Source organism: Ochotona curzoniae, unplaced genomic scaffold (assembly GCF_017591425.1).
Source record: "Ochotona curzoniae isolate NIBS_2020 unplaced genomic scaffold, NIBS_Ocur_1.0 scaffold_3890, whole genome shotgun sequence".
Lineage (NCBI taxonomy): Eukaryota > Metazoa > Chordata > Mammalia > Lagomorpha > Ochotonidae > Ochotona > Ochotona curzoniae.
The window spans coordinates 11,111,022-11,125,081 of NW_024467115.1; the positions used below are offsets into that span (position 1 = coordinate 11,111,022).

The 14,060-nt window shown below is 36.8% G+C and overlaps 1 protein-coding gene across 1 annotated transcript in view; it reads left to right on the top strand.

The window, feature by feature from the left end:
* The window catches only part of LAMA2 (laminin subunit alpha 2), a 421,382-nt gene that overhangs the window by 349,674 nt on the left and 57,648 nt on the right, over positions 1-14,060 (top strand). Inside the window, exons 47-50 of the mRNA XM_040965651.1 lie at positions 200-333; positions 2,094-2,253; positions 6,333-6,457; positions 13,376-13,538. Coding sequence (XP_040821585.1) covers positions 200-333; positions 2,094-2,253; positions 6,333-6,457; positions 13,376-13,538 — 582 coding nt within the window. The remainder of the gene's footprint in view (positions 1-199; positions 334-2,093; positions 2,254-6,332; positions 6,458-13,375; positions 13,539-14,060) is intronic.

A 14,060-nucleotide genomic window follows, 5' to 3' on the forward strand; every position in this document is an offset into this window, starting at 1 on the left:
TGTCTTTTACCTTAAAAATGCAGTAATAAAATGTTGTTTTAATAATGCATAATGTTGTTACTTTAGAAACTTTGTCATGAGGCTTTAATTATTGGACAAATAAATGCAGCCTACTGAAAAATAGTTCACTGCCCTGCTTTCTGGGCAGTGATACCCATTTTGTATCTGATACCCATTGTTTCCCTGTTTCTGGAACTAGATTGATTTTCTGGCTATAGAAATGCGAAAAGGCAAAGTAAGCTTCCTCTGGGACGTTGGATCTGGAGTTGGGCGTGTGGAGTACCCGGATCTGACTATTGATGATTCATCTTGGTACCGTATTGAAGCATCAAGGTATCTAATGCAACAGCAATTAAGACAAATTTTAGAATGGGGAAGTTATTTTTAAGAAAACTGTGGCCATTTCAATTAGGCAGCTTCGTGTGTATATACATGCATGCATATGGCTTTCACGGACCATGTGCACGTGCACAGATGTGTGAGAACGGGTCACCTGTTCGGAAATGACATTTTATCCGGTAGGAATTAGGACTTTCAGCTGTTTTCACTCACCCTTTCCCTTCTGAAATAATAAAAGTACTGACATTCATTAAGAAAGAGCTAGAGCACAGGAGCTGACACTACTGCTGATCTTTGGTGCGTGCAATTCCTCTTCTGCAATACATAGTCCCTGCCTGCAGATATATGCAGAACCAAAATTCTGGTGTTCATATGCAGTATGTCAGCTCCACACAACCTGAAATGGGAAGTAACAGGATATTGATTCAATAATCTTGTCTTTAATCTTCCATTCAATTATTAACTTCGAGCAGCATTTAGATTACTTAAAAGACCATTTCTATCTTGTATACTTTCCTCTCATTTTCTCTTCTTTGGCCAATTTCCAACTCTCTGTTAAGCACAGAGCAGCTAACAGTTGGGAGGTGTTGCTGAGTACCTGGGGCTAGAAATGAAACCGACAGAGCACGGTAGGCATTACAGGATGCTCTGGTAGCAATGGAAAGTAAGTGAAGGATACATAAGTTTCATTCTCTTTGAATGAGTTTAGCTATTCCTGTAGTAAAATATGTAAAATAAAACTTAATGAGAAGCACTACTTTTAGTTCTTCAACTATTCAGCAAATTCGGATATGCCTGTGTGTGTGCTGTATGTATGAAAGAGGGTGAGACACTAAATGGATTTATGTGTGATATTGGGAGAATTAAATAATGTATAGGATTTAAGAGCATTTACACATAAAAACTATAGCCTTATATCAGAGTACATATAGCTTCATTTGTTAAGTTCATTCTTTTGTTACCATGTATTTCACATCATATTTTACCCTGAAAGAAAGATAGCTGAAGTGAGACAGGAGGGAGAAAAATAGAAAAATTTGTTATAACTTCTTGTCTCAGGAAACAGACCAGATTTTTGTATTTAACAACTTGTGGAAATAAATCAGTTAGAAGATAAAAAGAAAGAAAATGATACAGCTTTAAAGCTCTGTAAATTGAATTTATACTTCTTATATAAAATTTGTATTTACAATTCTGAAGACTGTACACATTAAGCTGCCATGTCCAACAATATAATACAATTCTAAGAAGAATATTTTAGCAATTGGGATCCAAGATATAGTAAGGGACTTTAAGAAAACTTTGCATCTTACACTATAGAAAGATGGATCCTATATGACTTGATTGCTGAATTGAACACAACGGAGTGCTACATGAATAAACTTGCTTAAATTGCACATGTTTATAAATAGTAAGCTATTTGGTAAAGCTATAAGAAAAATGCTTTCCACTTAAGCAACAACATTCCATCTGCTAATTACTGCTATGTCATTTCATATCAGTGCACACACACAGAATCAGGATATGTGCTTGCTGGTCTTGCTTGAAGCTGATGGCAATTATCTAGTGAAGGTCTGACCCCGTATCCTTATTCTACATTTCGTGTATCTGGAATGTTTTTATTTCTTAAACATTTCATTACATATCTGTGCATTTTATATATTTGTGTTAAAATTGAGTGTTCCCAGAAATGTGATTCATAGATGATTTTCTGTATTTTTTCTTCTTCTGTGTTTCAACATACACACCTGAAGGACTGGGAGAAATGGAACTATCTCTGTAAGAGCCTTGGAGGGACCCAAAGCCAGCATTATGCCCCGTACCTACCATTCCGCGTCTCCGCCAGGGTATACTATCCTAGATGTGGACGCAAATGCAATGCTGTTTGTTGGAGGCTTAACTGGGAAACTAAAGGTACTATATTTTTGTGCTTTCCAAGCCTGTTAATTTTATTGCTTATACAACCTCTGGCATGATTAGTTTGGCAGAAGCTGTGTTGAAGCTCTGTCAAAAGGTGACCATTGTTTATGTTTATGGGAATATAGGCTTATTTTAAATGTGATTCTTCTTAAAACTGTGAAAATTCAATCTGTAAACACAATATTCGTTAGCCTTTATGAGTTGGCTTGCCAATGCCCTTATCTGTGGCATTAGATGCTTTTGTATTCTTCTTTTAGTTGACTCAAGAGCAAAGTGTTTTTAAAGTATACTTCATTTTCTGAATCTGTTTATAATTTATAGGAATGAAGTGCTATAAAGTTCATACTTATGTATAATTAAAAGATTGATGAATACCTTGGGAAATATCACAGGAGCCATACGCTTTCAAATCATGATCTGATTTCACAAGTTTTCAAGTTACTATTCTCCACATTCTTAGAGAGTTATGCACTTAATAGTCATAATTGCTGTATGCCAGGTACTCGTGTATTTTAAATTGTAAAGTACCTGCATATTAAAGAAGCTTATGTTGATTATATGGAATTAGGTGTTTAAAATGACCTGTGAGAAGCAAGGGCACAATCAAATAAAATGAATAATCCTGGACATGTGACAATCACCCTGGGATGATTAGTCAGAAAATATGAAAATCCAGGGTCACCCGAAATTTATAAGAACTCAGCCTTCAGAGAGTGAGATTGTTTTACCTGCTTTGTATATGTGAAGTGACGCTGAACTCTGGGAACTGATTCCACTACTATACACTAAAGTCATAGTGGCGCATGATAACAGAGTGGTATTACTAACTGTCCTTCACATATGGGCAATACAGGAGAATCAGAGATTACCACAAAGGACACAGATTTTGAATTCAAACCCAGACAAATTCCCTCCTCTACCATTGTACTGAAACTTGATCCTTGGCAAGTCACTTAACCTTTGGCCTTCAGTTTTTTCAATTATAAATTGGGGATAAGAATGTTTACTTTGAGCAAGAGCTTTGTGGTACAGTCACCTCTTGAGATGCCTGCAGTCCATATTGAGCTGTTAGCTAGAGTTCCCATGACTCCACTTCTGATCCAGCTCCTGATAACACCCAGAAAGCAACAAACCGTGTTCAAGCACCTGGATTCCTGCTGTCCACTTGACATATCCAGTTGGAGTTCTAATTGCTGGCTTCAGCCTGATCCAGCCTCAACTGTTGCAGCCATATGGGTAGTAAAATAAGTGTTGGCAGTCAGTCACCGTCTTCTTCCTCTCCCTCCCCTTCTTGTCTCCCCTACCCCTTTTTACCTCTTCCTTCTCCCCCACTCGGTCTACCCATTCTGCATTTAAAATTTGATAAAAAGAGAAATTTGGCCTTTGTGGCAGATATTTAGTAAAGTCAGAATGCCTGGGCTCTTGTTCCCACTCTGCTTCCAATTTCAGTTTCCTGCTAATTAACACCCAGGAAGGCAGCAGGCGATGTGTTGGGCTTTGGCACTCACATGGCAAACCTGGACGGAGTTCCGGGCTTCTGGTTTTAGCCTGATGAAGCCCAACTGTTGCAGGCATTTGAGCGAATGAACAATTAACCTGCAAATAGCGTACTGATTCTGTGTGTGCCTTTCAAATAAAAACAAATCAATAAAACTTGAAAGCTCAAATATTACTGATATAATCATGAGCTTCTATGACATGTTAACAACCTTTACTGTGGGTTAACTCATGTTGAGTACACTCATAACTTAAAAAAAAAAATAGATGTTTCTATGTATCTGAAAGGCAAATTTTACAGAGAAGGACATAGCGGTCTTCCCTCTACTGAAATGGTTGCCAACAGCCGAAGCTGAGCTGATTCAAACCTGTGAGCTAGCAGCTTCCTCTGGGTCTCCCATGTAGGTGCAAGGACATGGGGCATCCTCCACTGCTTCCCCTAGGTCAGGAACAGAGAGCTGGGTATAAGTAGAGTGGTATGGGGTAGTAGATGGAGTAATGGGACATAAACTTGCAGCCATATTGAATTCTGGCACCAGGACAGAGGATTAGCTTGATGCACCATCACGCCAGCCCCAAACAACTGATATCTTAATCCATTTGAGATTCTCCCAGAAAACAAATAAAAAGACTGTATGATCCTGGGGCCAATAAATAATGAGCATTTTTTCACAGTGCTAGAGTTGGAAAAGTCCAGAAATAAGAAAGTAGCAGCAGAAATGGCTCCCAGTGAGGACCCTTTCCTCATTGAAAGCCTGTATGAGATGTGAACATGTCCATTTGGGCCTGCTTGTTAAGGGCAGTGATCTTTTTCATGGTGGCTCCACCCTAACCTTCCCAGTCTGATCATCTTTACAAATCCTGCTTCTTAGTAAAATCCCATTGGGAGTTAGGATTTAAAACATGAATTCTGAAGGATCTTAAGCATTTGGATCATAACAGAAACTAACACTTTCCTTATTTTATAAGTAGTTTGAAGAAGAGAGAAGACAAATGCTGCTTGAATCTGAACACAAATTAACAGACCAAGGCACCTGCACTCTTAGCATGCTAACTGCCACTGTGACTAGTGAGAGTATGTGAAAATAAATGACAAATAGCTGACATGTGATGGTCACACTTATACTGTGACCTTGAATAACCCTTAGCTTTATGTAGGCATATAAAGCTTTGGCACAAAGATACTTTATGTTAATCTCAGAAGGTAAGATAATGTAGGTGAACCAAATCTGGGAATCTTAAGAAATCATTTGTTAAGAGCTTCCAAGAAGTTCAAGGATTTCATTATACCATATGAGCCAAAGCTGAAAATAAACCAATGAACTTACTCATGAAAATTTAAATGAGCAGTAAATTATCTCAAGCATAGCTTCCCAGGCTGTGAGGAGAAGCAAAAAGCAAGTTGCATCCAGAAGTAGAATAAGCAACCTCTGGAAAATTAAAAGGCTCCGACTGGAGACAGAGCACTCCAAGGACCATTCTGACTTGTACATGTCAGTGACTCTGATCAGCATGGTTTCTGCGTGGCTGCACACCGTTTGATCATGGTCACAGGAGGATGGGGTTGCATTTGACCTAAAATTAAAACTGCAAAATTTTAGTTATTCAGTGTTGTCTCCTGAGCTCTGAAATTTGAACCTGACATTTTACAGTTTCTCCTGCGTAATTCAAAAAATATGGGTTTGCTTTGGCACAGATTTTCTAAAGCTGCAGGTAGCATATTGCGTGTTTGTAACCTCTCGATGCCAAGAAATGTTGTTTAAATTGCATCAAAATCTTCATGTGAACTAGTCATTCCCTTCCTCTGTGCTTACAGTAGGCATCATGCTTATGACCTTACATTATGACAAAGACACCAGGATGAGTTTTTGACAAGCACTTGTTGATTCTTTCTTAGCTAGAAGCTCTGTGCAGTCTATACAAACAACACTGGCATGATCCCTTAAGAAAAGTTTGTTTTTCTTCATTTAACTGAAAACTTGCTTATTTGTGGATGGGAATGAAAAGTTAGACTAGGAATATAATAGAACAAGTTCCATGCATCTCTTTTTCTCTTTCAGGTGTGTACCCATTCTTATGATGGCATATCATTAGATTTGTCCATATATGTATTTGTAGCCCTCATTTGTCCCTCACCCCAAAATGATGTAGAGGCATTAATGTTTATTGAATAGCTTTTCAAAGAAAGGCATTGAGTTGGGAACAACAAATTAGTTATTTAGCTTGCTTTCCAAAATAATCCTTTGTTACAGAAAAAAAAACTAGAATTGCAGAGAAATTCAAGAGGTCACATAAGGTCAGAGGCTAGGAAGTATTGATTTGGAAATGGTGATAAAATGGCTTATCAAAAATAACAGGTATCCATTAATGAAATTGTTGGGCTTTTGCCCTTTTGCTGATCCATTCTGACAATTGCTCTGGGAATATATTGTTAAGAAATGATAATGTGCAAAACCAAGAACATCAGAGTATGGTTGGTTCATACTCCAGTTGCAAATAACTGCTGGTAAGAAATCTCACAGACACATGATGGCTTTTATGACGTTCTTATTTCTGACAAATGTTTCTCTCTGCAGAAGGCTGATGCTGTGCGTGTGATTACATTCACTGGCTGTATGGGAGAAACGTACTTTGACAACAAGCCTATAGGATTGTGGAATTTCCGAGAAATAGAAGGTGACTGCAAAGGATGTACTGTCAGGTGAGTTGAGAACTTTGCCAACATCTGTCCTACTTATCAAAACAGATTCAGTGTTATTTTGTAATATTCTATTTTGTGGATGATGTGGAACATGATTGAAATGATTATTCTTGGAGGAGAATTTACCATGAAGCCACTGAAATTTCAGTAGCCTTTCTCCCACTGGGGATGTCCTTTTCAAAGGCACTAATAGGTGCTAAATCAGTGTTTTTGCACGGTCCTGTGTTTTTTATAAAATTTATAAAGAAGAGATTTTAACCACAGTCACTTAACACTATTTCTTTGTAATCTATCATCCTTTATGTTCAGGGGTGTTTGTGCCTGAGCCTGGTAGTTATGAATTTTTTTTTGTAAGATTCACTTATTTTATTGGAAACACAGATGTACAGAGAGGAGGAAAGAGAGGAAGATCTTCCATCTGAATATTCACTCCCAAAGTAGCCACAACGGCCAGTGCTGTGCTGATCCGAACCCAGAAGCCAGGAACTTCTTTCTGGGTCTCCCACGTGGGTGCAGGGTCCCAAGGCCTTGGGATGTCCTCTATTGTTTACCCAGACCACAAGCAGGGAGCTGGATAGGAGGTAGGGCTGCCGCGATTAGAACCTGTGCCCATATGAGATCCCGGCGCGTTTAAGGCAAGGACCTTAACCATTACACTTTTGCGCCGGGATCAGTCATGAATTTTTCTAAAAAATAATATTTCAGGGCTTCCTAAGTCTGTGCTCATTCCACTTCCCTTTGTAGCAAAATCTAGAACCCTTATCTGGGATTCATGTCATATAGGATATTTCAGATTGACAAAGTCCTACATGTGTGTCAAGTATAAGCAATGAGACATAAAAACTCTTTAGAGAATAATGAGGAGCCTAGTTAGTCCAGGAGAAAAGGACCTTTACACATGATTAATTATAAAAGTAACGTTGGAAGAATAAACACAGAAATCAAAAATGGGGAACAAATACTTTTATATAATCTTGGATGGAAGATACAAATCATTCACTAGAATTAGAGTTTGGCAACATTAAACAAAATAGAGCCCACTAATCAACTGAATCCAAAATTACTTTAATCATATTAAGTGAAAACTATAAAATGCAAATTAAATAGCCTGGAATTTATTATGATATGCAAGGTTATTCAAAGATGGTAACGAGTTTTCTAATTTTCAACTTAAAAGACACATGCACTTTGCCATGACCTAAATCTTCTGTTACTGTACCAGAGTATATTTCATATTTCCTTCTAAACAAGTCTAGAATTGTATGAGAATGGAGCCCAAAAATATAGCCTCTTTAAACATTCTAATTTCCAACTCTTTTTGACATAATGACCTTGTCACCATGGCATGGAAAATCGTTTGAAAGCCTGATCCATTACAGTTTAAGATGGTTTAGTCCTAAATCTTCAATTGAAAGCTAACATGGAAGGTTGCCTATGAATTTTTTAGCTACAACAAACAATATTCTGCTATTCACAAATAAATACCAGTTTTCCTTAAACATTTTTGTGCATTTCTAATTAGGATTTTTGAAAGCCTTTTTATCAAGAAAATATAAAAAGCATTTGATTATTTGTTCAGCATTGTATGGGATGCATAATTACTAAATCCCCTCCAATTCTGAAATGATATTCCACTATGTACATATAAAATGAAATTGATAAAGTAGTTACAGTAATCTTTCTATATTTACATAGTATATTTTGTTGATTGCAGAGGTTTACACACCTTTCTGATAATTAGTTGATTATAGTCCAGTCCCAAACATCAATGAAGTTATTGCCAGGGAGATAGGAAATGACAGCTATTAAAGTATTCAAAATGCAAATTATAATAAAAATTCTTTAAAGAAAGATATACTCTACATCTGATATTATTCATTATCTGGCTAATAAGCCAGTGGGAAGTGGAAAGCGTTCTCATCCCACATACAAGAGGAAGTGACACTAGGCTATTTGTAAAGCCTGCATATTATCAGAAAAGGATTATTGGGGATGTACTAATATATAGGTTAAAGAATAAGGAAATATTGTAAGATGTTGTGGCCTTACATATTTGCATACAGTTCTCCAGAGCATATTAATGTTTTGTAACACCAGGCAAGAGTAGGTAAATACCAGATCAAACAACAAGCTGAAGACACCAGGTTCAAGGGTACTGTGACCACACATGCAGCCTACACAAGTTCCTATTCTTACAGGCACTGGTCTACCCTCTATCTTGGACTAGCTCTGTATCTTGCAAGTGTTCATTGCCCAGCTCCCCTCCATCACTGTGCATTTGACAACACTGATGCCACTCACCAGTCAGCAGCATCAGATGTTCTGTAGATTCTTGTCATTAAATTACCTTTAAGTTTCCCTGGGAAGTTCTATAGTTTCTAAAATGACTCCATATTTTAGTTCTTTCACATACACTTTTGAGCGATACTAATATTTAATCAAAATTGTAATGGATTTTGTGGGTATTCTGATTACATAGTTACATACTTTGAAATACTATATCTCAGCCAATTTGTAGATATATTTTTAATGGAGTTCCTGGTATGTTCTTTTAATGAAAACATTTGTATTATCATACATGTATTTATACCATATGTTTATATTTAATATAAAGACCATTCATCCAGTTAAAGACAATTTTATGCTAAGTATATGCATATTTTAAAAACTATTAATATATCTTAAGAAGAATCTGTTGTTATGCTTTAGAAAGAATAATCTGACAAGGCTATAAATGATATATTTTATTCTTCTGGAATTTCGGAAAATCACATTAAAATTAAAATCACAAATAGTGCCGCAACCGAAAATGAATTTAGTTGAAAATTAGAATCATGAGGAGCCTTCAATACAAGGAACTTTCAAATAACAGAAAATTTTCAGTTAACAGAAAATGCATTTAAAATCCAAAGGGTTTCAAAAATTTCTACACTAAAACAACTTAATGAATTTTCACAATTTAAACATTTTTACTTTCCAAAATATTTATTTTCATCTACTTTAAGACAAGAGCATCAGGGAGACAGAAATCCTGCAATTGCCTACAGCAGTAACAACTTGGTTCCAGGAGAAGTTGGGGTGTTGTTATTCAGTATGGGTATCCGATGTGAGTTGTACTGACCTGTGCACAGGATCCATCTTCTGTTGCCTCGCAGCATGAACCAGTAGGACGCTAAATCCGAAATGTAATAGGAGACTTGAGCTGGCACGCTAATGTTGGATGTGGGAGGCCCAAGCAAGGTTCTCATCTACTCTGCCACCACACCCTTCCCTAATTTTGGTTGTTTTAGTTGTTTGAGACAGAGTTCCCCCTGCATGTTCATGCCCCAGATGCCCACAGTGACTGTATGTGGGGTCAAGGAGACGAGAACTCAATCCCGTCTCTCTTATGGGTGACAGTTCTTAACCATCCCAGTTTTCTCCCCAGCTTCTCCATGAACAAGAAGCAATACTCAAAAACCATAGCTGAGTTTCAAACCCACTCTCAGGTGAGATGCAAATATCTTATCCACCAGGCCAAACACTACTTTCCCCAAAAACTTTTCAAAGTACTCTCCTACCCTAAATTTGATATACATCTAGCTGTATAGTGAACAATTAATATGTAAGAATATGGAATTCAAAAATGGCATAATTTTAATCCAAGTAGTCTATTATCTACCTTTTTAAAAGCAGAAAATGAAGCTCAGCTTTTACTCTTTATAAAAGAGTAACTGTATGTCCTTGAAAGTGTTTCAAAGTTAGTAGAAAATATCCTGTACTGAATATTCAAATATTATTGAATATACCTGAAAAAGTATTTCCCCATCAGATTTGGCAGCTGAAAGCCAAATTCTGCATGTTTTGGCTTATATAAGCTAATGTGTGACATAGACCGATCTCTCTCTGTCTGCTAATCCCCACACAACTCCTCCCAACAGATTTTTTTTTTTTGCTTGAATACAAGCATCTCATACCATATTAGAATGAAAATGGGCCTTGGAAATAGCCATTTCATCTCTTTGCTGAGAAATTGATATCTGAAGTGTTGACTTTGTTTTCTTCTATTTTGTTTTTACTTTTATGCTACAATTCCATAAACTCTGGGATTTCCCCTACCCATTCCCCATATTCCATCTCCCCAACTTAATACTATAGTACTTCATGAACAGCCCTAAATCCATCATCCTGTTAGTTAAGTGGCATTGCTGGCACGGACAGTGGCAGGTAGTCCCACATCCTATTGTTAAGATATAGCCAATAGTTTCATTGACAGTCCATCTTTAATTTGTACTTAGATATGCATACTGTATTGTATCCTCACATCTGGATATGATAGTCTGTATATTGCACAGTTACAATTATATATTCTCCTAAATAAGAAGCCATGAAACAAAATCAAGAGCAGAAATAAAAATAAAACAAGACTTATAGCACCATGGAGTTAAGGAACAGGCTATTGAATAATCAATGTGTCAATGAAGAAATGAAAAAGAAAACACAAATGCTTCTTGGAGAAAATGATGTGACTATGTGAGCTATGAGTCAGTGAAGAATTTTAATAAGAGAAGATCTATTCTGAAGAAATGAAAATAAACACTATCAAAAATCATGGGATGCAATAAAAACTGCATATCTGGGAGTGGGCATTCAGTGTAGTGGTTATGGTGTCTCTTGGGAAGCTCCCCTCACATTTTAGAATGCTTAGGTTCAAGTCCTGACAGTATCCCTGTTTCCTTCCGTCATGTACCCCAAGAGGTGACAGTGACACAGGAGACCCTTCCGTCCAGCTTGGGCCCAGCCCCATCCAACTCCAGCTGTTGGGGACATTTAGGCAAGGAACGTAGAGAGGAGAACAAATCTTTCTCCTTCTCTTTCACTCCCATAAAATAAACAAGTGAATTTTTTTTAAAAAAGAAATTCCACATGAAACTACAGGGGACTGTCATCTCATTAACTGTCTTTTTCTATTGTATATTGAATAAATTAATAAATTAAGGGACCTAATTATATCTAGATATAAATGTCCAGAGGTTTTGTATAAAAAGATGAAACATGGTATTTTTATTTTGACTCCCACTGTTTACCTTCACATTGGGTAACAAAGTTTTGTTTAGATTTTTAATTTTTATTATCATTTATAATATATACAGCAAAATATCTAGAAAACTGTTGTCAGTGATTCCCATAATTCTTCTCTGGGTTTTCATTGGTAAAATATCTGTAGAAAATGCAAAATCTTAATAGAAACTTGAATGAAATTCTACTAACTATATTTTATACAACATTTTATCTCTAATTCAATGTTCCAGATATTAATCCACTCATTGTCATGATGAAGGAAGACTAAGGTCGATTTATTCACTATGATTTATATTTTTAATAGCCCAACTTGATTCCTAAGTCTTTGAATTAACATTTTTGCAAGTATTGAAAAAGCATATCTTAGTGTTATTGGAAAAAGTACTTCAGGAACTCACCATGTGTTATAAAATTTTAAAAATTCTATCATGAAAGACAAAAATCCAGCTGCTTGCCTGCCTTTTGTCTCTGGTGATTCACTTCTGCTTGGTCCAGAAACAGAGAAAAAGCCATTTTGTGTAAGATGCATAACAACTGGTTCTCTATGAGCCCATTAATTTTTGTAAATTATTTTTCTCATTAGCCAAGAATTAATGAAACTAATATCTTGCCCCTTGTTATTTTATACTGATATTACCATAATATTTCTCAATTACTCTTCCTTATCAAATTAACATAAGACTCCAATTTCAGGGATTCAAATATATGCTAATATTCAAATATTTAAAGTCTGAAAAAATATCCTCACAATGAAGACTTATTCCAAACCATTGCATAGTTAAAAAAAAATAAATAACCACACAGTTTGAAATAGTGTTTCTAAATGTTGTATTCACCTGAATCACTTATATTTCATTAATTATTCAACCAATATTGATTGAACATGAAGCAATTTGCTGCACTAAAGTCACTAACTTACAAAGCATTTACTGGATTATTTGAGGCGAGTACATAAGATGCTGAGTTTGTGCCTGGCATAGGGAAAAGCCTGCTGCAGCCTCTGGGTGCTCTCGCAGGGTTTAAATTTTTGAGAAGAAAACAAAGTTAAAAAACCATAGAAACCAAGTACTAGTATCATTTATTGTCTGATCTGCTCTGCTTTAGTAGAAGATCTTTTGGATGGCAGATGTTCGAAGAGTAGGAAATGTGGTCTGTACAGTTCTAAAATTGGGGACTGTCTTGTACATTCCCAACCCCTCCAAAAACTCCTCCACTTCTGGAAAATTATCACAAAGTTATGCATAAATATCAACATCAATATAACTCTGCACCCTTTATTTTTTTTAAACATAAAACAGTTAAATCACATATGTCATCACTTTTGAAGACTTAAATGAAATCAAGGCAAGAGGGGGTTGTTACCTGGTCCACTGTGGTAGCAGAAGTGGAGATAAGCGAAGAGACCAAAGATGGGGTTCATGATGGTTTCCCCACAGCAGGCTGCAGCCTACTCCCAGGGGACAGCTTGAAAAATGACAGACTAGGCCCAGCATGGTAGCCTAGCGGCTAAAGTCCTCGCCTTGCATGCACTGGATCCCATATAGGCACTGGTTCATATCCCTGCTACTCCATTTCCCTTCCAGCTCCCTGCTTGTGGCCTAGGAAAGCAACCCAAAGTCTTGGGACCCTGCACCTATGTGGGAGATCTGGAAGAGGCTTCTGGCTCCTGTCTTTGGACCTGCTCAGTTTCAGCTATGGGGGCCACTTGAGGAGTGAACCAGCAGATGGAAAATGTTTGTTTCTTCTTCTCTGTGTATATTTACCTTTCCAAAATAAATAAATAAATCTTAAAAAAAAAGAAAAGAAAAATGACAGACTAACATGATATGATCTCACTGTATGAAATCTCACCTTCAGTCCTCAGGTGGAAGATAGCGAGGGGACTATTCAGTTTGATGGAGAAGGTTATGCCATGGTCAGCCGCCCCATCCGCTGGTACCCCAACATCTCCACTGTCATGTTCAAATTCCGGACATTTTCTTCAAGTGCTCTCCTGATGTATCTGGCCACACGAGACCTGGTAAAAGATCACGTACATGATACATGTTCCAATAATTGTATTACTTTTTTTGTGAAGTATCAATCATTAACTATTGATAAAATTATCAATTATTACTTAAAGTCTGAGATGACTGACAGCTAAGAATGTGTGATATAGGTAGTACTTATGAGTCCTCATTGACAAATATAAATTTGGTACCTACCTTGGGCATAATTGCTTATAGAATCTTTCAAGAAAAGCACCCTGTGAAGATTTTCCCAGTTTAGTAATTTGCCATGCAAAACTACTTCTGTAATCTTTTAGAGACCTAACTTCCAAGATGATTAAATATGGCTTGTCCTTTTTCACTTTTGGAATTAGTGTTTCTTCGTAGACTCCTTAAGGGAAACCATCTTTAAGGTTCCATAAAATATTTCCAAAGCAACCTTCTTTGTACTAATGAAACAAAAGTCCAGAGCTAGTAATTCAGTTTGACCATTGCATGCCTTTACAACACGCCCACAGAATTTCACAAAACAGTGATGCCAATTCTGCAATATT